This window comes from Emys orbicularis, chromosome 10 (genome assembly GCF_028017835.1).
Source record: "Emys orbicularis isolate rEmyOrb1 chromosome 10, rEmyOrb1.hap1, whole genome shotgun sequence".
Taxonomy (NCBI): domain Eukaryota; kingdom Metazoa; phylum Chordata; order Testudines; family Emydidae; genus Emys; species Emys orbicularis.
Window position 1 is genome coordinate 83,662,722 of NC_088692.1, and position 27,282 is coordinate 83,690,003.

General features: G+C 45.9%; 1 protein-coding gene across 3 annotated transcripts in view; it reads right to left on the reverse strand.

The window, feature by feature from the left end:
- PCSK6 (proprotein convertase subtilisin/kexin type 6) overlaps positions 1 to 27,282 on the reverse strand; it is a 120,685-nt gene that overhangs the window by 65,425 nt on the left and 27,978 nt on the right. For all 3 annotated transcript variants that reach the window (XM_065411497.1, XM_065411496.1, XM_065411498.1), the window contains exons 3-6: positions 13,605 to 13,715; positions 12,580 to 12,723; positions 10,298 to 10,374; positions 7,321 to 7,409 (exon numbers count right to left, since the gene is read on the reverse strand). In XM_065411497.1, coding sequence (XP_065267569.1) covers positions 7,321 to 7,409; positions 10,298 to 10,374; positions 12,580 to 12,723; positions 13,605 to 13,715 — 421 coding nt within the window. The remainder of the gene's footprint in view (positions 1 to 7,320; positions 7,410 to 10,297; positions 10,375 to 12,579; positions 12,724 to 13,604; positions 13,716 to 27,282) is intronic.

Here is a 27,282-nt window from a genome sequence, read left to right on the forward strand (position 1 = left end):
CAGTTCCCCATCTAAAATGGGGCTAATAATACTTGCATGCCTCACAGAGGTGTTGAGACATTTGCAAGGCACACTGGCAATGGTATTGTCCATACCTACATAGATGGCCTAAAAATAAGCTGTATAAATTCTCCCTTTACTTTGTTCCCATTAAAGATGTTGCCAGCTGTGGACTTGTATAGAGGGAAAATATCCCCTCAGTCTCATCACATAGCAGATCCAATCTAGCTAGCCGAGCTAGCAATCAAACCCAAATTTATAGAATACTGCAGCAGGATCTATAGGTTATAGAGCAGGGGTAGGCAACCTATGGCACAGGTGCCGAAGGCGGCACGCGAGCTGATTTTCAGTGGCACTCACACTGCCCGGGTCCTGGCCATCGGTCCAGGGGGCTCTGCATTTTAATTTAATTTTAAATGAAGCTTCTTAAACATTTTAAAAACCTTATTTGCTTTACATACAACAATAGTTTCGTTATATTTTATAGACTTATAGAAAGAGAACTTCTAAAAACGTTAAAATGTATTACGGGCACACGAAACCTTAAATTGGAGTTAATAAATGAAGACTCGGCACACCACTTCTGAAAGGTTGCCGACCCCTGTTATAGAGTTTGGAAGAAGGAAACCAAAGTTAACTAAAAGACGGGCAGGAGAGGGAAATAAATCAGCTATTTCCCACAGAGTAAGCAATAAAAGTTTCAGAATGCAGGCTGTAAAGAAGAGAAGGAAAAAAAGAAGGTATGCCAGGATCACTGTTTGTTTATTGAGCAGTAATGTATTTTGCCTACAGCAAATAAACAGCAATGCAAGAGCAATGAAGAACAGCAAGTAAAATTAGATTGTAGCTTTTTGAGTGTGACAAATAGGCCTCCCCGACAAGTTTTGCTCATTAAATCGTGAGTTTATTTTAGTAATCCATCTAGAATCACTTTTGCTAAAGCGACAGCACGTTCTGTTCCACAATCGGTAACTCTATAGGGTTCGGTTTCAAAAAAATTGACCCAAACCTACAACCTCAAGCGGTCTGCCAGTTTTATTGTCTTGGTCGACAAAGCGTTCCTGGTCTCCCCAACATGCGCACACATGGAGGCACTCATTAAAGAAGTCAAATTCAAAAGGGAGCGATGCATTTTTTATAAAGCTGACAAGTAATTCCTGCCTCCATAGTTATTAAGGAGTGTGCGCTTGAAATATACCATGTGCATTTTAGGGCCTGATCCTGTAGGAAGCAGAATACCTTTAACTCCAGCTGCAGTCGATGGAAAGGCCCTGCTTGCTTCCACCAGGCAATCAGCATCCTCAGTTTGCTACAGCCTCGATTTATACTGATGGCATTAGCGTCTTTCAGTGCTGCCTGCTTCACAAAACAGGGAATTGTCACAAGTGCCTTTAACCAGTACAGAGTGCCAGTGAATGTACCATACTTGCATGGACAGCGAACATTTCAAAATAGGATCTGCATTCGTTCCCCTGCATTGGGATCACAGAGAAATCAGATGTGCCATGCACACGGACACACGTGCGTGTACACACCCATGCAGAGAACTAGACGGACACTCTAAAGTTAAAAAGAGAGATACTCCTGTTCCGGGGTGGGGTGGGGGGTCTAGTGGTTAATTTATTGGATGCACTCACTCGTGGAATCATGGAAATGAGACTTATCTCTCACCTGCACTCTGACTAACTGGAAGATCAGGCATCTCCTCGCCACTCACATCCTCACTGGGGCCGGAAGGCTCATCGTGAACATCTGTGTCTATGTATCTCAGGAGAGCTCCTTCCTGCTTAGATAGGAAAGCTTCCTTTGCTTGCTTGCTTTTTCTGAATGCTGCCCCAGAGGGGCGTTTTCTTCTTTCACTCATGACTGCTGTTCTGTGCCAGCTATAGTGGCTCTCAACACTCAATTGAAGGGGACAAATAAGCAGGCTGGTAGCAGGGCCTGAGTGAGGGAAGATATCAGCGTCTTAAGGGCCTAACTGGCTCCTACTACTTCAGTTGACTGCCTGTTCACCTCAAGTGGGTTCAGGGAAGCAGCAGGAAACAGGAAGCTCCCCGAGAAGCTGGTGTTAATCAGTCCAGGCTCCTGGGGGTGCCAGAGAGGTACATAAGAGGCTCCTCCTTCTCTCTCTCCCTGCAGCTCCTGCTACTTTCTGTTATTCCCTCTCTCCTTTTCTCCTGCCTGCCTGTTATGTGTCTTGTGCCCTCCTTCGTCCAGCACAGCACTCCACCATCTCTGTGCATCTAGAGCAGAGAGAATACAGATGCACCAGCAGCGGACACAATTTTCTACACTCGGGGTCCTAGTGGCGCCCCCCCCAAACACACACACAGCCTGGCACCTCAGTTCGCCTCATGGTAAGGCCAGCCCTGGGCAGGAGACAGGACAGTCCAAGGGGGAGCCTTAGAAGGAGGTGGATGTACCTGAAGAGGCTTAATTCCTTTCTCCATATCTGAGCTGAAGCAGAGGAGAGACTGGGTCAGGACCACGTCTACCTACAGGTGCCCAGGTCTAAAGCCTTCCTACCATTAATACGAGTACTAAGCTCACTCCTCTACTGCTCAGAGGGTAACAGAGCATGGGCCACATCTGCCCTCTGCAAGGTGTCAAATAAGGCTCCTAAAATGAAGCTGATGGGGAGGTTCATGTCCCCCTGCTTGAACGAGCTCTGACTCTGCAGGTTCTTTCTGTGTCAATGTGGTGACAGATCAGCCCGGGGGGGAAGGGGAAAGGACCTTTTGGCAACTGATTTACAAATGAATTTTCCTGTAGATTTGGTCAGCGGCTGCACACAAAGGTAGCCTGTAATACACGACAATTCCAGCCTTCGTTCTAGCCCATTTGCAAAGTCAGCCCCACAGATTCCCTGACACTACATGTCGTTGACACTGTAACTACACCACTCCAAGCTGATTAGATTAGTGTTTGGGGTAAGTTGATCCTTTAAAATGCTCTAAATCTGAATGGTTCATAGATATGCTAGTGCAAACGAACTTCGTGATTCTAATTAGCATCATGAATCCAATTTTACTGATAATGATTCGTTTACTTCATTACTGTTTGTTATTTGTATTACAGTCGTGCCAAGGTCAGGGGGCTGGTGGCCCATTGTGCCAGGGTTTGTACAAACGTCCTTTAAAAATAAAAAAGTCATTTTCAGTTATTTATTGAATATATTTCGTTAAATGGAAATATCAAGTTCCTGCGGGGAGGGGAGGACAGGAACATCTACATGTATTTAATTAACTAGCGACATTTGCTGTTGCTCTGCAGTTGGCTCTGAGAAGGAAAAGGTATTGAAGTGACACAGGTAGCTGGATCAGACTGTTCAAACACTGGGTTAGCAATTTTACCCACAGCGCAATGGGCAGGCTGGCCTGACAGCTAGTGCACCGGGAGATACTATATCCAACATGCTGAGCATTCAGGAGAGTAGAACATGGAGCATCAAAAAACTGACGCTCTCTCTCTGCAGCAGGAGCACCCTTTTCCAGCCCAGGTTGTACGTGCAAGGAAAGTGAGAGCAACTCTGATAAACACAGGGCAGTTGCGGAGATGGGATCCTACTGCAAACCATGCTAATAGCTCAAATCTCCATCTGCCGGAAAGGGCGGCCCCCCTCCTGTTATGTGTTCTTTGTCTGCAAGGGCGGGACAGAAAGGGCCTGAACTCCGGGTGCTTGGACCCACCTGCAGCAAGAGACGCATCTCTGAAAATGACCAGCCTTCAATATGACCAGCCTCTGTGTCGACAGGAACAGCAGCAATTGTTTCATCCATGTGCTCCCCCACCCCCAGTTTCTAAAGAACAATATGCTGGTCTCCACATACCAGTAGGGGGAGGGGGCAAAGAAGGGATGCAGGGAAGCAGAAGTGTAAGCAGAGTCAGAATGAGCTCTACCCTGACATCTGGTGGTGAGCTGTGGAAAAGGACTTCAGGGGCTGATCTAGTTTGCAGGGTCACACCCACCCTGCCTAGCATGATGGGACTGCTGGCCCAAATGGTCAATTTGGCTGCTGTGGGATCCCCAGACTCTTTTTTATTGGGGCAGGGGTAATAAAGCGTTGTTATCCTGGTTGTTTGAATCAAGGACAGTAGAACTGTACTTGGCATTTTATGACGGAGGGACTCGCCCTCAACTAAGTAGCACTCGCTAGACAAGGGACATGGGTTCCAAAGCCCAGTGAATTGAGAGAGAGAGGGGCTAGGACAGGTATGGGTAACTGAGGGCCCCAAACACCACCTTGACCTCTCCATGGTGTAATAATAGAGCTAAATTTGACTCAGTTAGGAGTCTTGTTACATACTGCAGAGCTGAAGACATGGATTCTGAGGTCTAAGCATTAGACCTACTTTGGACTAGTGGTTCTGAGTGCGCCAGCACTGAGGCCCCCTACTAACAGCTGACATCACCGAGAGCTGAAATCACTAAAGAGCTGACGTTACTAAGAGCAGAAATCACTGAGAGCTGTGTTAAGGGAAGACAAGTTGGGTGCTAGCAGGATGGCTAGCAGAGAGGAGTGGCTAGCGGAGAGGAGAGGATAGCAGGGCGGCTGGCGGAGAGGTGCAGGTGGCGGTGAAGACTGCAGCAGAACCCCATGGAGAGGTGTGGCAATCGGCCGTCAACCCGAGCAGCGAAGCATGTAAGATGCCCCCCATATCTCCCCACTTCCACCCAGGCTGGGAGGTAAACTCTGCAGATAAGCTTCTGAACTCTGGGGGCTGCACTGACCAAGGACAGAAACTGTGGAAGGGGTGACTGTTAGGTTGCTGGACTTAAGACCCTGAGGGGAAAAGGACACTGCCAAACTTACTTGGGGGTGGGTCTTTTGCTCATGGTTTGTGTTATGAATCCTGTTTGTGGTGTTTCCCCAGCATAATGCCACATTGTTTCCCTCCTTTATTAAAAGGCTTTTGCTACACTCAGACTCTGTGCTTGCAAGAGGGGAAGTATTGCGTCTTAGAGGCGCCCAGGGGGGTGGTATGTAATTGGGTAGGGGCTCGAGCCGGTTTTGCATTGTGTTATTGCAACGGAACCCCTAGATACTGAACCCGGCCCTTGTTGCTGCCAGCTCTGATGGGCAGAAGGGTTACAGAAGAGAAGAGCAGTTTCCTTTAAGGGAGATTTGAGAAAGGGGACACGTGTGGTTGACACAAGGTGAACCGGACCTCTATCTAGCTCCAGAAAGTGCATGGTCTCCTGCTGACTTCATAGGAACATAGAATCATAGAATATCAGGGTTGGAAGGGACCTCAGGAGGTCATCTAGTCCAACCCCCTGCTCATGGCAGGACCAACACCAACTAAATCAACCAATCCCCAACTAAATCAGACTTAGGCTTCTCTATAATCAAGGGACCACAGATGTCCCAACACCACTTCAGCCCCACTGCACGTTGGGCCAAAGGCTATGCGGCCTCTGCCTAAAGAGATAGGTGAGGCGGGCACAAGAGGGAAAAGAGAAAGGAGCCAGAATGAGGCTGTAGAGAATAGGAAAGAAAGGAGGACAATGGGGGTACATAGGAAGGAAAAGGGGTAGGAAAGTCAGGACAGGGGAAAGAAACCCAACAGGAATAAAGGAGCTGTTCCCCCCTTTTACTCACATCCTACCCTACGTTTCCTTTGGAAGCATCCCAAAAATCCTCTCCCAGCCAGCGCAGCCCCATTCCCATGTTCCCAGCAAGCTCAGAGGCAGCATTTCCACTCAGTCACTAACGAAGTACTGCCGCCTGCTAGCAGCATTGCCAACTCCTAAACAGCTGGAAGACAGTGCAATGGTGGAAAGGCGCTCACCTGCCAATCTGCATCCAGGCCTCTCCCTGGCGTGCAGTTCCAGCAGCCGAGTGGAGGGCAGCAAAGTGGGATCGCACAGCTGTGAGAAAACCGCATCCAATTCCCTGCTCCACAAGTTGCACTTACATAATGGAAAGTGGCAAGCGGCTTGCACACAGCAGTCCCTGAGAACAGTATTTTATAATAGCCTTGCCAGTAAAATCTATTGCTACCAAGGCAAATTACAAAGAGTCCAGAGACTGACCCATGCAGCAAGACAGACTATTCTGAGTCCTAGATTCCAGGATTTAGATGCAAGAAGAAGTGAAAACATTGGCAGGAATTTTCAGACAGGGTCTGACTTGATTGAATACATTCCCAAAAGCCTATGCAAGCTTTGTTTGTTCCATTTAGGACAGGTTCTGTAAGAGATGCAATCCTATGTAAATCACATGTTGGCTCAATTTTATATTTAAATATGGAAAAAAATCCAGGAGGATCATACAGGGAAAAAGCATGGGGCTGCTCCTACAAACTCCAAAACTGGTCCTTTACCAAATGAAGACCTAACCCTGTTCTTTTGACTTCCCCGGTCAGTTCCAGTTGGAAGGCAAACATCCAAGCAGCCCTGATTAGCCCCTCTGAATGATTACAAGTGGAGCGTTAATCTCTGATGTGAATATTGAGCCGAACTGGGGTGTTGCAGCTTCCCTCATTGAAGCTCACACCAATGAGAAGGGGCCACTGGTATAGCTGGCTGCAGGACGACAATTCTGTTTGGCAGCAACTTCTGAAGTTTTGACATTTGTTTTCGTTCCACGCTGGAACAAACCCAAAACCTTTGGGAAGTTTCTGGGGACAGGGAGTCATGTCCTAGTGCCCACTCTTGGATCGGGGTGTGTGCTCCCATTCATCCTGCGGACTGGGGCCCCGCCTGGAATGTAGCCAACCCAGGTTCAAATCCTGGCTCTGACTGATTCAGACCACAGCTTTTCGTCCCAGATCACTCTGAATCAGGTAGGGTGGGCATTTGAACTGGGTTTCTCACATGCCAGGCCAGTGCCCTAATCGCCCGGCTAGAGAGTGTGAGAAATCTCTCGCTAAAAGAAACAAACAAACAAAAAACCCTTCCCAATGAAACTGACACATCTTGGGGAAGGGGTTCCAACCAGCTGTAGCCACCTGTTATTTGTACTAACCGAGGATCTACAAGATGCAGAGGGCACATTGTCAGCCATGTCCTCAAGAGCGGAATTCAGCAGGTCCCCATCCTCTTCACGAAAGTACGGCTCCACTGTCGGGGGAAGGGGGGCGCTTCAGGGTCATTCTCAATCAAGGACATAAGGGCGCCCCGACAATAAAGATCCAAGGCTTTAGCAGTTCCAGACCAGGTCACTGCTTCAAAGCCTCACTGGCCCCCTGTCAATCTCAGTTCAAGAAATCACAACCCACCAGTCCAGACTGGCAGAACTATAGGTCCAGGAAATAAAGGTGTATAAGTAGCAAACCACACACAGTGAGAAAGCCACAGCTTAGCTTCAGCCTTACCTCCTATTCTTGCATTATACGCGATGCCCACGATACAATTAGAGTTGTTTGCTTTAGCTGCAACTTGTCCAGCACAGCGGGTGCCATGTCTGAAAAGAGAATTTACAGTCAGGCTACATTTCCATGTAAATAATTGACAGCACAGTCACACACATGTGGACCAAGCGTGTGTATGTATTGTATGTGACACCCAGTGCCATGACGCCATTGCTAACAGTCACGTTGCTGCTTAAGCTATTTGCAGTGTTGTATCCCATCATGTCTCCCTCTCTCATTCTACAGTGATGTCATAATGCTCCATCTGCGACATCCCTATCCCTCCTCGGGTGAGCTCATAAACCCAGGCTGAAGACTTCCGCAGCAGACGAAACTGACTCGAGAGTGCGGAAGCTTTTTATTCAAAAAAACACAATAATGGCCAGGGGAATAGAGGAAATTAGGGGCCAAGTAAATTGCTTTTTTGTATTAATGTTTCCTTTTCAAATGTGCCGCCATGTGGAAGTCCCACTTTAATTTAGGTTGAAAAAGTGTGACAACGTTTTGACATCTAATCCACTAAATTGGAAACGTGCTTAGAGGCTTGGCATCATTAAGGGAATTCACAGATGGTGATCCTTAAAAAGAGTTTTTGGTTAGTCCTTTTAGACTAGAGGACACATTTCCAGTCAGCTGTTCAAGGACTCCGCCACACGACTCCCGTTAGCAGCAGCAGAAGTCACATGAACATTAAACCCCTGAACATTCACCCCCTCTCTGTTCACAAATTGGCCTTTAGAAGATTCCCCCTGTATGTGGCCCATTGTGCACAGGGCGGAGAATAGACTCATTTGTCTTAAATGGTAGAGCTGTTCATTTTAGAAAGACATTTTGGGACACAGGGCATGAAAAGTCTATTGGCATTTGTTTGATAGAAAGTTACTTGGCAACTGGTGTTTACATGAAGAGAGCTATGCTGTATGGTCGCAGATGTGTATACGCCACATTAGGAGGACAGAATTACATTCAAATAAGGAGTTTGGGGCGGGGCGGGGAGTTGAGCTGACAGAGCATGGACAATTGCTATAAAAAAAGTGTGTGATTTTATATAATCAGTGCTGTGGCCTCACCAGGATACCTGCCACCTTGTCTCAAAAAAGGATATTGCAGAGCTGGAAGGGATTTAGAAAGGGGACAAATAAGAGGGGACTTGATAAAAATATATAAAATAATGAATGGTCTAGGGATGGTAAGCTTCTGTTCTCCCAGTCTCAAAACGCAAGAACAAGGGGGCAATCAATAAAAAGGGGACAAATTCAAAACCAATAAAAGGAAATACTTTTTCACAAAACTCATAATTAAACTGTGGAACTCACTGCCACAGGAAGTGGCTGAGGCCAAGAATCTGACAAGATTCAGAAAGGGATTGGACATTTACATGGCTATCAAGAATTTCCAGACTCATCCTAATTAACAATAAGAATTTTGGAAGGGATATTAAATCTCATGCTTCAGGGTTTAAGCAAATCTTTATTAGAGGTCAGCATGAAGGGGGCAGATGATCCAACATCTCCCTATTAGAGAGTTCTAACACCCTCTTCAGAAACAGGACTCTGGACTAGATGGCCCAGGGGCCTGATCCAGTCGGGCACATCCCATGTTCTTAAGAAGAGGGCAAGGAAGGACAGTGTGTTGTTATCTGAAGACGGTGGGCGACATTAAACTGATGCCTACATGTCACACGTCTTCCCCCCTTGGAGAGGGAACTGCTCCAGCTCACCTGTGCCTCATTCACAGCCTTGGTGGGGCCTGATAGAGGACAGGTGTTACCTTATAAAGAGCCAGAGAGGAACCAGAAACAGAGAGAGGAAGCTCAGGAAACTGCAGAGAGCGAGAAAGGCTCCTGCAGGGAAGTCCCTGACACCAGGGGAGTTTGGAAGCCAGAGCCAGAAGGCTGAGCTCCAGCCAGGTAATGCCTAGGAGTGATGGCTGAATCACAGGAGGGTCTGAGGCCCCTTGGGAAGGAGGAAATGGTTTGGGCCTAGTTTAAAACTGGGGTAAACTACCAGGGGAAAGCAGGGCCGGCTCCAGGGTTTTGGCCGCCCCAAGCAGCCCAAAAAAAAAAAAAAAAAGCCGTGATCGCAATCTGCAGCGGCAATTCGGCGGAAGGTTCTTCGCTCGGAGCGGGAGTGAGGGACTGTCCGCCGAATTGCCGCCGAATAGCTGGACCTGCCGCCCCTCTCCGGAGTGGCCGCCCCAAGCACCTGCTTGCCAAGCTGGTGCCTGGAGCCGGCCCTGGGGGAAAGACACCATTGAGTTCTGTTTGTGACAGACTTTGCTGCCAGCCAGAGCGGAACTGGTGAAGGGTGGATCGAAGGGACCAGGGAGAAGAACAGCACAAACCCCAGAAGGAGGGCTGTGGGGTTCCCTTCATCAAGAAGGAAAGGTTTAGGCCTGGGGGGGCCACTGGAGATAGGGTGATCAGACAGCAAGTGTGAAAAATCGGGGTGGGGGTGGGGGGTAATAGGCGCCTATAGCAGAAAAAGCCCCAAATATCGGGTCTGTCCCTATCAAATAGGGACATCTGGTCACCCTAACTGGAGACCATGTGCAAGATGAAATAAGCTAGACCCCAACTCAAGTAATTCTACTTTTAAATATTCATAGCCTACTAAAATGATTTACAAAGTGTCACTGTTGTGTAACATTTATCATGTTGGATGGTAGTGCGCATATTGGTTTAATGGCTGAAGCACAGGACGGGGAGCCAGGAACTCCTGAGTTCTAATCCTAGCTCTGACCAGTTCCTTTGCAGGAGTCACCGTCTCTTGCCTCACCTTCCCCATCTATGAAATCCCAATACTACTAATGCTTCCTGTACTATTAACCCGCCCTTCTGGGAGGAAGCAACTGTAAGAATGAGGCGTTTAAATGTCTGTGAAGTGCTTGGAAAGTACCACACAATTTAAGGGCTAGGTGCATTATAAGGAATGCAACATACTTATTCTCGTTGCTGGCGTCATAGCGTGGACTTGGATCACAGTCATTGTCATTGACATCATAGCTTGCCTGAGGATCCTAAAAACATTTCACTTTGGTTAGAGAGCACAGACCGGACCTTAGAGAAACACGGAATTAACACAGCAAGTGTAACAGGAAGAGATCACCCAAGCAAGGCATGGCTCCCCTTGGAATTTACATTTAATAAGCAACCATAACATTAACTTGGGAAGACGTTGCTGCTTTGGAGGGGAGAAGCAAGGTAAATGGAGCTGCACTCGTTGCTGGGATCTGATAGACAGAGACATCTCATCGTTCAGCGGTAGTTCAGGCATAACTGGGATGCCAGGCTCATTTATTGCAGAATGCCCTTTCCCTCAGGTTATAAGCTTTGTCTCACCACTGACAAGAAAGTGGTTCAATATTTTCTGCTTTTCCAATTCCGGGAGGCTATAAAGTGTTCACTCTACAAATAAAATGAAATGCTTAAATGAAAAGCCTGTGAGCCGGGTAAGATGCTACATTAGCACTAATCGAGCACTCCAGGGGCTGGGGCTGGGGAGATGACCTATGCAATAACCTGGCACTTCTAATTTAATTCTCAAGTATTTGCTTAAGACTAACAAAGGCTATTGGCATTCATTATTAAACCCAGCATACGCCTCAGGCTGGGAGCCGGAGCTTGCAAGCCCGGAGGAGAAACAGCTTAAAAGGGCTCACTGAAATTTACAAGGAACTTCTTTTTCCTTAGTGTGCAATTGCTTGTGAGCCAATGGAACATGCCTGTGCATTTGCTGGGTGTGGGCCCTTCTTTATATTATTTTTAAGTGTTTAGAAAGCACCTGCCCAGGCTCTTTTACAGCTCTTCAAAATAAATTAAAGGAAGAATTAATCTATTAAAAATGACGAGCTTTGCACTGTGAGCTGAATCGTGCGGTCCATCATGTCTCACTCATGGGAGTTTGCCTGATAGGGAATGAGGGAAAATAGAGTAAGGACCCAGGATCTGACCCTAAAATCATTAACTCTTAGGGCACACCCATAACTGAGGCCTGGTCCACACTAACCCCCCACTTCGAACTAACATACGCAACTTCAGCTACGTGAATAACGTAGCTGAAGTCGAAGTACCTTAGTTCGAACTTACCGCGGGTCCAGACGCGGCAGGCAGGCTCCCCCGTCGACTCCGCGTACTCCTCTCGTGGAGCAGGAGTACCGGCGTCGACGGCGAGCACTTCCGGGATCGATCCGGGATCGATGTATCGCGTCTAGACAAGACGTGATAAACCGATCCCAGAAGATCAATTGCTTACCGCCGGACCCGGAGGTAAGTATAGACGTACCCAAAGACATTTCAAAGCTATTAAAGCAGCAAAAAGAAGAGGATCCTGGGCACAGAAGACTCAGATTGTCAGACATGGTCCCTGTCAGCATCTTACAGGCCTGTAGGAATGCTACACCATGTGCTGTTTTATGTATTAGAACATTGTCAACTGTTGCAGGAGAAACATCAACCAGTGACTCTTGGCTTGACAGGTTAAAAGTGTTTCGGTTCCTGATTATAACCGAGAGAGGCATTCCACTCACACACCTGTGTCATCCAAATACTGAGCTAGCAGTGAGTCAGCAGGGACTGGCACGTCAGGGTCTTCACCGTAAAATGGGGATCAGGTGAGAACCAGGAGAATTGTACTAAATGTATTGCCTCCATCCAGTATGTGTCATGATCAGGCTAGAGAGGAATGTGATACAGTCCATGTTGCCAAGATGGAATGCGATCCAAAGCCCATCAGGTTCCTAGTGAGGATTTGGGCGTCGGGGTTGGCAGTCAGGATCTTTCAGTTAAAAAGTCAGCCTGACTCAGGTACTAGACTTCCCAGGGCCAGGAAAGAGATTAGCTATGGAAAGTCTTATGTTTTGCTTGATCTCTTTTCAAACTCGGCTAGGCAAAGCCATTTACATCATCTTTGTCTTTGGCCACAGGATGCCTGATTTTACTCTACAGGAGACTGACGAAGGTTTAAAAATATCCCACCACCATCTCCTAGTCAGCTGGCCAATGGGAATGGAGTTTCCAAACATGTTTCAAATCTGAAGTTTTGCTTTTTTTCCAATCTTTATGTGTATTCTGTTGATGACTGATCTTAAGTTCTTCAGAAACAAATTTACTGGGGGGAAAAAGTCTCTGCTCCCATTTTCCTTGAAAAACGATCATATTTTCCATTTGACATGCCAGTCTAAAAGGTTACAGAGAAGCGGCAAACAATTATTTTTTTTACTTACATAGTTTTGTACGAGATCGGGATGACTTGTCTCTATGCCATCATCAAGAATGGTCACCACCACATTTTTGCCAGTATATCCTCTCTGCCAGGCTGCTGGAATATTCATTTCTGACCTGCAGTGATTGTTTTTATCTCCACAGTGCTGAGGGCAGAAATAGCAAAGGGCAAATTATAAAACTGATCCAGCCCAATGTGCCAATGAGTTCAAAGCATCCCCAATTCAGCTGAAGAATGATACTGTGCAAACAAATCCAATAATCTGAAAATTCATTTACATTCCACAGTTTACCAAGCTATTTGTAAGGTTGTTTTAAATTTACATACTAGATCAAGAAATCCCCAAACAAGTTAATGAGGGAAACTGAAATCTTAATATTCTTTGGTTCTTCCACTTTGGGGATCTTCAACTTTGTATGAATATAAAGTAGCATTTCTATCAAACTCCTTTATTTTAAATGACTTTCCCTACCAACCACAAATCAATGAACCAAAATAAAATGATCTTACTGCATACAGGTAGTTTCAGCCCTTAGAATTTTGTATCTGTGATAAAACGATCACGACGAAAGACAACTAATTACAATAAACAATAATACTCAGCTCTTCTATAGTGCTTTCCATCAGCAGATCTCAAAGCACTTTACAAAGGAGGTCAGTATCATCATCATCATCATCATCCCCATGTTACAGATGGGGAAACTGAGGCACAGGGAGAGAAATAACTTGCCGGCTGTCACCCAGCAGGTCAGTGGCAGAGCCAGGAAGAGAACCCAGGTCACCTGAGTCCCAGTTCAATGCTCAATCACTAGGCCACACTGCCTCTAAAGACTACATTCTTCTGCATCCTGGGATACATTAATACAGCTACAAAGCACATTCACTGACACAAACACAGAAGTCAATGGGCCACACTATCAAGAATAATGAAACGTTCAATTTTTTTAAAAAGTAACTTCGCTGTAAAATATCTCTACCATAGAAAAGTACCTGGCTAGCAACAAGAAGACTACTGAAGATACTCACCATATACCACATTTTAGACCACATTGGGTCATTGAAGTGAATCAAATGAGGGTCACCCCGGACATGTCTCTTAACTCGTCGTTTCACTTCCTGTTGCTGTAGCCACTTCACCTACAGAGATTTTAAATGACTGAATATGCAAATAAAGATATAACAAAAACACTGGCCACTCAAACATTGTATATATAGTATAAATGAAAAATCCCAAGCAAACAAAACGACTTTTGAAACTGAAAGGCCTTGAACATTATATTCCTGACTCATTTCTAACCAGTCAGTGGATGGTTTTCCTCACCATGGAAACATCTAGAGCAAATTTAGATTTTGCATAGGGCTCTGTTCTATTCATGAAAGAAAACGAACTAAATCTGAAATGGAAGAAGTCAAATCTACCTCTCATCTTCTTTGTAGGCTGCTTTATCACATTTGAAAGTTTTAAAGTACTATGGATGGAATATGTAACGAGATAGTCTAATTAGATGTTCTGGATACTAGCAGGGCCAGTTACTGCAAGCTACTACTGATGTGGATGAGAGTTTGCAGGACTGGACCCACAATGGACTAATACTTGCATTTGACAACTAATACATATACACAATGGCAAAGCACAGCTAACAACAACAACAGTGCAGACTCCCACGAATACCATCAGAGCCAGGCACATCCTGGCTTTCCCCACTCCGAGTGCCTGGATTCGTTTGAAAGCAAAGCCTTATGAAGCCAAACGATTTGTCATTCATAAGCAGAACACTTTGCCCAGGCTCTCAGAAAATGGGTTTGTGGTTTCTTTTTTTAATTTGAAGGGAAAATATTAGCAGCATGTCACAGGGTGAGCTTGTGACTTTGTGGGGTTCAGGTCCCTGCCTGGTTTGTTTTCCTCTCGAGAGCAGGTGATTGGGAACAGACCTGAACTCAGCAGAGGCAGGACTCTGTGCTGGAGACTCTGTTGTAACTAGGGAAGGACTGGTGCTGACAGTGGCTTTCTCAGGGCCGCCCGGGGGGGGGCAAGTGGGGCAATTTGCCCCAGGCCTCAGGCCCTGCAGGGGCCCCGCGAGCCCTGGCCCGGCGGCGGTCCAGGTCTTCGGCGGCATTTTGGTGGTGGGGAGCCCTTCAGTCACTCCGGGTCTTCGGCGGCATTTCGGTGGCGGGGGGCCCTTCAGTCACTCCGGGTCTTCGGCGGCATTTCGACGGCTGGTCCTTCAGTGCCGCCGAAGACGCGGAGCGACTGAAGGGCCCCCCGCCGCCGAAATGCCGCTGAAGACCCAGACCGCCACCGTGTAAGTACAAGCGCCGCAGCTCCCCCACTTTGCCCCAGGTCCCCTGAATCCTCTGGGTTGCCCTGGGCTTTCTTCTGGGGAAATCAGGGTCTGCCTCTGCCTGGGGGACCTAAGGGGAAGGGTTAAGCCTTTGGGAATGGAATGACTTGGTGAGAAGGGGCCCAGAAGGAACTCCTGCCTGCAGTGGAAGCCTGAGAATTTCCCATACAAGGGCTGAACCATCATTTCAATATTAAAAAGTGAGAGCCCAGGACAGATGGGTTTGTGTTGATTTTTAGTGGGATGCATGTGAGACATTATCCAGCAAGGGGAAGGGCAGTGTGAAGGCCCCGGCACTCAGAGATAAGCTGCACCAGCACACAGGCATGTGCCCCTGAGAGAATGGTAGGACAGCACGCCGCTCCATGGGTCATACATAAAGGTTTTGTTCCTAAAAACAGTATTATCTATGGGCTGAGTCAGCAAAGAATTTAAGCATGCGCTTAAGCCCTATTGTAGGCAAAACACTTGGTTATGTGCTTAGTTGAAGGATGACTAGTAAATTATTCATTGGGGAAGTATTTAGATGATTTGCTGAACAGGGGCTTGTTTTTCTTTCTTGCTGGTGATATTTCATCTGTTCTGCAGAACTGGTTGTGACACTGGCAGACCAGGTGCCAGCTCATCTCAAAGCCCCAGGCCAATTCACTTGTGCATTAGTATAGATCAAGGTGATTGTATTTGGTGTTTAAACTTCACAAAAACTAATGGGATGTTACTTGCATTGTTTTCACTTATCTGTATCCCATTATAATGTAGTAGCAAACATTTACATTGTGTATACCCCTGTAACCAACTAACCCATCAAAGGAGAAAGAAGCCTTGTAGAATGCAAATGAAGAACCTTAACAGAAAAGAGCTCATTTCAAAGCAAGTGGTCTTTGTGTTGATGATTGGAGGTCAGAGACTCAAACGGCATTTCTCACTCTCCATCCTCAAAGGAAAAGCCCACTTGGGTAGTGACACTGTCGGCTTGTTTTCTGTGAGAAGAAGCTATAAGTATGGAGTCAAGAAAAGATCCTTCATCTCTGGACTGTTTGGACTCTTACAGGGAAGTGCACCGGCTGCACGGTGGAGATCCCCCGAGACAATCATGGTACCCTGAAACTGGCAGTTTAGTACATCACTGCCACCCTTTGGAATTACAAACTGTGACTCACCTGTGCATGTATTTTACTTGCTTTAACCTCTCCTTTCCTTTTCTTAGCTAATAAACCTTTAGTTAGTAGAATTGGCTACCAGTATTGTCTTTGGTGTAAGATCTAGGGTGCCAGTTGATCTGGGGTAAGTGACTGGTCTCTTGGGACTGGAAGCAACCTAAATATGATGCGAGTTTTGGTGTAAGTAACCATTTTATTGCAAAGTCCAGTTTGTCGGGGTGGCAAGATAGACTGGACAGTCTAAGGGGACTGTCTGACTCCATGGTAAGACTGGTATAGTGATCCAGGAGTCCATACTTCTTACTGGCTTGGTGAAATCTAATTATAGGACACACCAGCAGCTTGGGGTGTCTGCCCTGTTTTCTGACAGTCTGCCCTGAGGTAGGCACTCACAGTCCTGAGCACTCCAGACCCCATGCGTCTGACGAAGTGGGTATTCACCCACGAAAGCTTATGCGCCAATACATCTGTTAGTCTAAAAGGTGCCACAGGACTCTTTGTTGCTTTTTACAGATCCAGACTAACACAGCTACCCCTCTGATTCCAGACAGCGTGACACTGGCAAAAAATAAGTAAGTATATATATCAAAAACACCCCTCAAAAAGTTCAAACACATTTCAAGCCACTTTGGGAGAAATACGGGCCACTCTCAAGTCAACAGCAAAACTCTCATCGACTTCAGTGGGACTGGAATTTCATCCTCTGTTCTTTAAAATGGATTTGAGGAAACCTGGCAGCCGGTCCTACAACTGACCAGAATAATTTTCAGTCTCCTTGCCATCAGGTTTATTTACGAGTTGCAGGACTGGAATATATGGTCCCAAAGACATAACACTGTCCAACGTTAGACAGTTTTAAACAAAGTTCGGGGGTTGGTATACAGAGATTTCAACCTGCTTTGTACCATGGCAAACACACCATTAAGAATCCTTTTCACCTTTTAATAAAGATACAGAAAAAGAAGGAAAAACAGTTCAAGTCTTTGAAATGTCAAGTATTAAGTAAGGCTTTCATATGAACAACATCCCTTGTTCCCTTTAACTCAAGAGAGTCATTAGAAGGGGGGGGAAAACTTGTTTGACCATCTTTTAGGTGGTATCAAAAATAGTAATACCTGTCCTACTGGGGGAAAACAGAAGAAGTTAGCTGAGATGGGCAGGAGCTGTTGTTAAAGTCTGTTCTCATTTCTTAAAAGACCAAACAAGACAAACACATGAGAGAGGAGTGAAAAGAACAGCAAAGATAGAAAATGCAGCTTCTGACGCTGGTGTGGACCTTCACTTGCCACCTCACTGCTGGAAAAACAGGCCCAGAACACAATCTTATTAACCACTCTTAAGACCTTGCAAACTTATACCAGCATCGGGCTGTGTAGGGCACTGCTTTTAGTTGCGCTTTTGGTCACAGGCTCACTGCAGTGTTGCAAAATATCCAGTCTTGGCCAGCTAACCCAGACTTTTATCAGACAGAAGGCAAAGGAGGAGGACAGAAATGAGAAGAAATAAAATGGGGAGGGGGGAAGGACACATAGGGGTGAGGGTAGATGGCAAAGTCTCACTCCCACATGGTGGTTGGGATTTAGTCAGAGACGGTGGAGGTGGTGATGTCGTCTAGGTTCCTCCCTTTGGCCCGATCTGATCTGGACATCTTTTAGGATATCTAGTAGTGTTATGGTGGATTCTGGAGTTCCAGGAGATAGTGGAGATGGCAGCCAAATTGGTAGAGCTCACTCCTTCCCCTTCTTTCAGTCAGCAATCGTTGCCCTCTTCCATTCATGTCCTCCAATTTTCCTCAAAAAATCTTTTAAGGGCCCCAAAAAGGAGTGATGGGTGGACTAGCCCATACCCTCATTATTTTGTCCACCACACTAAGGGTACGTCTTCACTACCTGCCGTATCGGCAGGTAGCAATCGATTTATCCGGGATCAATATATCGCGTCTTAACGAGACGCGATATATCAATCCCCGAACGCGCTCACCGTCGACTCCGGAACTTCACCAGAGCGAGAGGCGGTAGCGCAGTCGACGGGGGAGCCGCGGCCGTCGATCCCGCGCCGTGTGGACCCCAGGTAATTCGATCTAAGATACTTCGACTTCAGCTACGCTATTCGCGTAGCTGAAGTTGCGTATCTTAGATCGATCCCCCCCCCCCCCCCCCCAGTGTAGACCAGCCCTAATTTTGGTTCACTGATTTCCGTCCCACACTTTTCTTGTTTACCAGGCATGATCTGAACACAATACTTGAGTTATACCAGTCAGCTTTTTTGTTTGTACGAATTCAGTCTCCCTTTTGCACCTTTTCCCATCAGCATTTGTTGGTCTAAGCTATTGTGGCATTTTATGAACTTTCACTCACTTTTCACAGTGGAGCTCACAGTTGTGATAACTGGGTCTACAGATTTACCCTAACAGTCCTAAAACAGCAGGGACATTGATTCTGCTGCTCTTCTTTCATCTGCTAGCCTTAAAATCATGTTGGCTTCATCTAAGCACACCATGTGCTCTCATAATACTTATTTAGTACTTCTTAAAATGCAGCTTTATCCAACGTCCACATTCAGACCATTCACATTAATAATCAAGCCACTGAATTCCCTCATCAAAATCTCTATCAACAGACCCTTAGTGTTGAAGGGGAGTGCTTTTGTATGCTCATATGAGCATTTTTTTCCATGTAAACCATGCACACTGGCCCCAAAGCCACACATATATATCCTGAAAAATATGTCCCACAAGCTTGACTCACTGAGTCTTTGCTGATGAATTAAAAAGGGAGGGATTGTTTGCATGCCGTTATGGATTTAAGCCACATTTTCTCCAGACTCCATGCCCTGATGGAAGTCACCATTCATCTTCCATAAACTGCAATTAATAAGTTAAACATGAAGGAGGTCATTGGTTGAGCAGGCTCAAAAGTGCTCGGATATTTTTTCCCTGAGCACTCTGCCATCTACCTAAAGCGAGCAGCTCTCTGCTTCCAAACTCAGGCACTTTTTATCCTTACAGAGAATACTTCTCGGCGGAAGATCTAGGTTCACTTTTCAGGTCTAGTATTGTGACATTTGTTGGGGTTTTAGCGGTGGGTGACATTCCGCAAGATCACATGTAAAGCGATTTTAGAAAGGCAAGGTTTGTCAAATGCCACAAAGGAACTTCTTAGCTACCATATAAGGTGGCGGTTTTAAATACGTGTCATGAATTCCCTCTTTATTTCTTCTTTTCATCCTTCTCCTGCTCTCTCATGCAAACACAGTCGTGTATACTTGCCCCCAAAAAGAATTCCTCTTTCTTTTCTTCATAGAGAAAAATGAAACTTATACCCATTGAAATCAAACAGAATGCTTTGAAATACACGCTTTCTTTCTTGCTTCAAACCCAAGTAAACTTACCGGTATTTTGACATGTGTTGGAAGTTAGATGACTATAGCTGATAGAAGTTTTTAGTTCAAAATATTTTCTGATGAAAAACAGCTTTTCACTAAAATGGAAATTTGTGTGGGAATCTCCCTCTGATGACTTTTTAAGGTTTTCATTGAAAAAACAAAAACCTAAAAACGGTATTTATTATTATTTTACAGCTGAAAACGGAGAAGTTTTAGCTAGTTGGGCAAAAAAATTCAGTTAAATCAAAAAATTTTGCCTGATCAGCTAAAATTTTTATAACTTTGCTTGCCAAAAAGCAAACTTTTTTTGTACATTTCCAGTTGGCCAGAACAATAATATCTGGGGTTTGGGTTTGATTCCTTTTTAAACAAAATTACAAAACATTTCATTAAAAAAAAAAATTGACAAAATGAAAACAATTCTCATTTTAATTGAAAATTTTCCACAGGGAAAACAACAACTTCCATACCAGCTCTGTAGAAAACGCTAGACTGTTCATTTACAGAGTGTTGCAACATTTACTGTGTGTTTTAAAGTATTTCACTTATAATTATTGGAAGTAAAAATCTATATTCAGACTGAACTGTTTTGTTGGACGTGACCAGTGCTAAAAGATGATACTGGCAAGTTAGGCCTCCAAATTTTGTGCTGTATTATCTAAAAACGGAGCGTGCTCATCAGACTAATTTCACTAATAACACTAATTTCAGCTTTCCCAGGAGCCAGGGTTATTAGCCATGTACATTGGGATACAATAGCTTATTTCCTGCTTTTCCAAGTGTCACTGATTTACACTAGTTTGCCAAATGTCAGTGCCAAGAGCCCTTACGCCACTGTCACAGAGCGCATCACTCACCGCCAGACTGGCGCCTCCTTCTGGTTGTTCTGGGGATTAGCTCAAGGCCAACGCCCCCATCCATGGTCTGCACCCCATCACTCCTTCTCTGCAGTCCACCTGCAACCCCTCTCGCAGCATCAGGAACCACAGCATCCTCTTCATGGCTCAGCCCTTCAGCCATGTCACTATCCACACTCCCCTCTTCCAGGGGAGTTTAGCTCCTGGTCCTGCCACTACTCCGGGTCCCAGCCCAGGGACCCTGTGGATTACAGCTTTCTGCTACGTCTCTACTATCGGTGCATTTCCCTGGGCCACTTCCCAGCAGCCACAGCACCCTTCTCAGTCACAGCAGCCCGTCTGGAGCACCTTCTCTTCGCCCAGGGTTCCTGCCTGCACTGCTCTGTCCACGGTGCTACAGGGTTGCAGCCTACTCCAGACACAGTTCTCCCTCCTCAAACTCTAGGCAGCTACTGACTCTGCTCTGCCCTGAGGCTCTTCTTATATGGTCCTGCTGGGCCCTGATTGGCCATGCCTCACAGCCCCTCTCCTATTGGCTGCTTTTTGCACAGCTTCCTTAGGGCTCTGTTAACCCCTTATTGGACAGTGTGGGGCCACAGGCATTTATAGGTTAAGTAGGTTGTCATTTATTCTCACTTCTCTTACCTAGACCCTGATAATTTCTCACAAGAAAACCAGCAGCCTCATCTCCACTTCTCAGGAAAGATTTAATAGCAGAGCCTGGAGGCAGGACTCATCACTAAGGGAAGATCTTACTGCTTTTGGTAGAGTTACTACTACAGTACATTTATCGTACTCAGAGGCATGTGATCTGAGTACAGGGCTGCATGTCAGAAACTACCTGGCTTAGTTCTGGTTCCAGCCCCAGCTGTGCGGCAGCTAACTCACCTGACAGTTCATCGCATAGATTCTGCTACTCTCTGATCCCAAAGACACAAGCTCCTTATACCTGGTTTTTTTAAACTAAAGCTTAGCCACAGGAAACAAGTTATAAATTACTACATTTTTCAGAACCCTAAATGATCTGTCACTACCCCAAGTTTTTAAAAGTCCCACTCCAGCCCTCAGATTTCCTAGCTGGGTCTGTATTCTCTATCTGTTGTTTCCAGGAGACAGCGGAGCGTTGAGATGCTCCACCTGCAAACAGGTTGTAGTGGGAAAATCTCCATTTGGGAGGAAAATATCCCAGGCTGCCTCCAAAAGCCCTTGGCCTGAATTCTGGCAATAAGTGCCTGTTGCCTGTTCTGTGTTGTAGCATTCGGATCTGGAGGTTCCCCTCCTCCACCTGCCAGTGCCTTTTCCCTCCTTAGTTTCGGCACTTTCAGTATTGGTTCTTGGTCTCTTGCACCTGAGGACGTAGCTATAATTGCGCCACCAGACCCTCACTGATAGCCCCGTTACACACAGGACTGTCACAACACCAGCTTTTTAAAAGGGACTTTGATGTCTAACTGTAAAGTGGATGCCAACATTCCCTCCCCACCCACCCCCAAATAAATGGACTGGTGCCTCCCTTTCCCATTGAATATCTAGCAACTCTTGATGGATTTTGCACAGCTCTGATTCTTTAGTAGCTCAGTCTTTTGCTGCACCCCTGTATTTCTTCTCACCACTCATAATTCTAGGCCAGCTTCCTATACGTGTTGTATCTGGGGCCTTCCCCAAGGCTTTAGCATCTTCCTACAAAAGTTGCTCCAGTTTAACTAAAGGCCTGGTTTTTTAACTGCCTGAGTTAACTGGTTGTTAAATGGACACCCTTCATTCAATTTAAAACCTGGTTTGTATCAATTTAGTTGAGGTTGATTTAATCTAAATGGATATAAACTGGGTTTAACAAGGAGCAGCATCAGTTTAAACTGATTTAAGAACTGATTTTAGTTAAATTAGTGACAACTGTTGTGCTGAGTCAAGCCCTAACACCATAGATCACAAGCAAACCAGGAATCCACCATAATGCCATCTGCTTCAATGGTAGTTTGTGTCATTTGACTAGATGAGGAGAGACTGAGATTGGCATAGTTAAGAGTTGTGGTCTTTTGTTAAATTTACATTGCATAGATACCTACTCACTGGAAAAAAGGTTTCCCCCAAATGAGAGCTGACCTTTAAAAAAAGGACATTAAATAAAGGTTCAATGGAATGTCCACAACAACATTCTAAAGTCCCTATTCTATGATGCAATCAGGCTCTGCTCAATTCTACCCCAGCTGTCTGTGCAAATTCTGACTCACAACACTGGGGGCGGAACAAAGGGAGGCTAGGACAATAGATCAGCAGACTGGACTTCCTGCAGGGAAACTGTAGTGTAGTGACAGATCATCACCATGGCCAATCCCAAAGGGACAGCTGGCCTCCTTGCAGATCGAGCCCCACCCAGACTGATCTCGAGGTAGGTTCTTAAGGTGGTCAAAGTGGATGTTCAGTCTATGTCCATCACTGGTGATTGTTCTGTGCCACCAAAGCTTTTGGGGACCACGTGATCGCTGACCGCGTAGCGGCATTCCTCGGTAAAGGTACTTCCGAATGCTTTGGTCTTCCATCCTAATAATCCGTTGGTACCAATAAAGCCACCAGACCCAAACCAGAGCTGATGGATGGGTTCAGGTACTAATATCCTCATTGCTGATCTTGTCCTGCCACTTAATATGGGGTGGTGACAAAGACAACAAGGGGCAGATGCCACAGACCCAAACCATTCACAGTCATGGCACTGCTAAAAGAGAAACAGGCTTTTCTACATTTAAAAAAAATACATTCAGATTGTATGTATTTTTAATAAATATTAATTTAACCACTTAAGGTATTTTTCTTTACAAAATCTGCATGTGGGATGCAAATTCCCTGCACAGCAAAAAAACAAATAACATATCTGAATGGATATTCAGTGTTTAACACACAGTTCCAGGACAAACCAGATGGCCATAACATGTTTTCATCATAAATCAGAGTGGGGGGGAATAAAGTGTTATTGCTTTTTATGTGGTGCATGCCTGCAGGCATCTAGACCTCGGCTGCGGTCCTCCTCTGCTGCTGTTTTTCCATTTTAAATATGTCTTATTATTGAAGTTTCCATCTCCAAACATTCATTGTGCTTGCCCACAGATGACAGCAAGCACTAATCTGTTGGTGTGTGCAAGAGACAGCCTCCCTCACATTAAAAGCAATGCCCTTCCCCATCTATTTAGTGTCCACACTGACAGGCCAAGTCCAGCTCATCCATACACAAGCCAAGGCCAGGAGTGAGAAGCCCTACATCTGTCAAATCAGAGTGTCCTCCAAATGATGTCCTGCAGTAGGGAGCGTGGTGTTGAAGTTTGCTCCTCAAGGATCAGGGAGTGAGCCTGGCTCTCCTTCAAGTGTCCTTAGAGAGTCTACACTATCCCAGATGTCCTGTTTGTAGCACCTGTGCAACTCCCATAAGGCCAAAGAAGGCTAAGTGCAAAGTTACTACACTCTCAAGCTTTTGGAATAGTTTTAGAATTAAACTCGATGATACTTTGGCCCAGTCATAAAGCTGAGTGCTTCAGAACATTTCCCTCAATTCAAAAAAAGTCCTTAAGAAATGTTTTAGAAGCAGCAGCTAGCACGGCATGTTTCTTATTCCATCAGCTCAAATTGTTCTGTGCTTTTAATCTGCCAACACTCTGAGCAGATAAAAGTGGACCTAACATTGATTTATTAAGGGTTAACGGTCAGACTGACCACCACAAAGAACTTCACTTGCGGAAAGCAGGTTCTTTAGATTCCCATGGAAGTGGAAGTCCTTGCCAAGTGAATACGATCCAGTTATTTAACAGAGTGACTTTGCAGACCAAGATTAATTTGATTTTTACATCCAGTAGCTGTAGCCAATACAAGTCCCAGATTAAAATTCAACTGCAGACAGACAAGTTTGCTTGGAGATGGCCAGTACTAGGAATTAGAACAATGACTTAAATCACAGTTTAAAGTTCCAGTCCCCTAAAATTATACACCTATAACTTTTCTTGAATTAATCTCATTTTTTGAAATCCCGAGACTCAAAAGGAGGACAGGGCACCTATCTAACTCACCATTCAGGGAAGGTTAGCTTGGGTGAGAATTTCCCTCGAGGGAAAAAATACAGCCAAAATTCCAAAGGGAGAGTAGATGAGGAAATAGGAGTAGGGTACCGCAGCAAGAAGAGAACTGCAGTATCAGCCTTCAAGACAGATGGCAAGGGGAGCGCAGAGTACACAGACCTTATGTTAAAGTCTGTGCTCACTATGAAAGGCCTGATTTACAGAGGGTGGGTGCTCAGTGCTGTGTGTAAAATCAGGCCCCTTTAACGAGCTGAGCGCTCAACAATTAAGGGTTCAAAATCACTAGTCATCTTTGAAAATCTTGGCCTGTTTCTCGATCCTGTATCAGGGCACAGAGCCGCCCTACACTACGCTCCAGTTCCATCAGGCAGACGTGGTCGCAATGCAGTTCCATTTTGTAATATAGATGGATGCAGCCAAGGGTTTCACATGGTGAGAATCCTGTCTACTGTCAGCAGCTAAATGAAAGGGTTAGGAAGTTCTTTTTCCTTTACAGCTCTGTTGGGCTGGCAGGTAAGTCAGCCACAGACCTTCTCTCTGGGGAGACATGTAGACCAGTGGTTCTCAGGCTGAGTTGGGACCCCAAAGTGGGTCACGACCCTGTTTTAATGGGGTCACCAGGGCTGGCTTAGACTTGCTGGGGCCCAGGGGCTGAAGCCCAAGCCCCACCGCCCAAGGCCAAAGCTGAAGCCTGAAGGCTTCAGCCCTGGGCGGCGGGGTTTGGGTTACAGGCCCCCTGCTTGGGTCTGGAAGCCTGTGGGCTTCAGCTTTGCCCTTCCCCGCCTGGGGCGGTGGAGCTCAGGCTCAGGCTTCCTGGGGTCATGTAGTAATTTTTGTTGTCAGAAGCAGGTCGCGATGCAATGAAGTTTGAGACCCCCGAGCCAGACTAAGGTATGAGCTGGAGGGGCAGATAGGGTGGGAATTTTTTTTTTTAAAGGAACTAAAACTGTATGTCATCTGCCTGTTTATATTTATCTTGTCTATTTAGGTTGGAAGCTCTTTGGGGCAGGGACTGTCTTTTACTATGTGTCTGTACAGTGCCTAGCACAGTGTGGCCCCAATCCTGACTGGGGCCAGTAGATGTGTATGGGGGGGTGGTTGTTTTTTTTTTTAAAACAGTAGCATTACAAAATGAAGCAGGGCTGTAACCATGTCAGGACCAGCTATTTCATAACTATCAAAGGCACAATTGTAGTAGAGCAGGATTTGAGATAGTTTCAACTTGATTTAATCCCAGTTTGAGCTAAGCATACAATTGTATATATTAAGCGAGTCCATGACACTCCTCAGACCCTGTTACTCAAATATGGTTGAGTTGTGTCCACACAGTTTCTCCCCCTCCGACCCCAACCCCCACCATAAAATCATGTCCGTCTACCCACTCCTACTGCACAACCTAAATGAGTTGGTAGCCGTGCATTCTGGACAGCTATCCCATAATGCCTCAGCAGGTGATAGAGTGCCCCGAGGACCTGGATACAGAGCAGCAGCATGTAGCAGAATGCACTCAGATGCCCTACCAGACAGACGGCGGAGAGGAGAAAGAAACACTGGCCAACTCTGTTACAGCGCACGTCCACACTACAAAACAGTGCTACAACCTAGTTACCAGAAAGCACCCATCTGCCAGCCTAGGTCAATAGGAAGGGAGACCCAGGTTCAGCTGGCACAGTTACCAGCCATATCTTAACCCTGCTCTGTGTTGGCACAAAGCACGTTTAGGGCCAACCATGGCCCTCACCTGGTTACAAACCTCATTAAAAGTTGGGAGTGCAGGCAGGTCTAAATCAGCTAGTGTGGACTGGGCCAAAAAGAGTGTTAACAATGGATACTGACCTACTCTGTAAAGTGCTGGAGTATTATTGGCGCCACCCACATCCCAGCGATAGGCTTCGGGTGACCATTTTGACACAAAACTCAACAAGGGTGTGTTTACTGAAGGAAAGTCCCATCTACAGTGGGAAACAGACCCATTGCTTAACTGGCTGTCAGCAACGGATGCCCCTGAACTAGTACTGAACACACTAACTGCTGGTATGGATGGGACAAAGCCTGTGTTCAGTGTTAGTCAATACACTGCAGTAATGGACCAATGTCCTACTGTAGCAGAGGCCTAGAACAACTCTGACCAACCCTTTAGCTTGGCTGCTTCAGGCCTTGTCTTCACTGTGAAATAAAAAAGGTGATTTAACTCAAGTCAGGTAACTCAGTACAATCCTAGCAATGGGAAGGCAGTTTGTAGTTCTCACATGAGTTAAAGCCTTTATCTTGAGTGACCTAACTTGAGTTAAGAACTCACCTTTTTCTGACATGACAACAAGGCCTCAGGCAGACATGTGATCTCCATTAACGCTTAGCCAATAAGGGTGGGGAAGGCCAGATTCCGACAACGACCCAGAACAGCCCTAAAGAAACATATTTGGGCTAAGAGATTTCAGTGAAGAAAGCCATCACCCCAGGTAGTTACTTTGGTGAGAGAAGCCCCACCTTTCCTTCTGGTTGCGTCATTTGTAATAACGATGAGAGGATTTCAAATTCCAACAACCATAAAGGCATTTTTATCCAATAGAGAATGTCTAGTGTCTACACTAGCATCTTCCCTTCAAATCCCCCACCAATGGTAGCAGTGGTGGGAATACAACTGTAGACCAGCTGCTAGTCTATGCCAGCACTCCCACCACGGCTGACTAAGGAAGGGAGCTGCAATGGTGCTAGCATGGGGGGAGGGTAGCATGGTCTAGTGAGGACACTGAACTGGGAGTCAGGAGACCAGAGCTCTACTCCCAGCTCTGCTCCTGACCTTCACTCAGTTGTTCCCATTTCCCCTCCTACTCTTTTTTGTCTTAAGATGGTAAGGTCTTTGGGGCAGGGACTGTTTCCTACTATGCCATAGCAAAGTG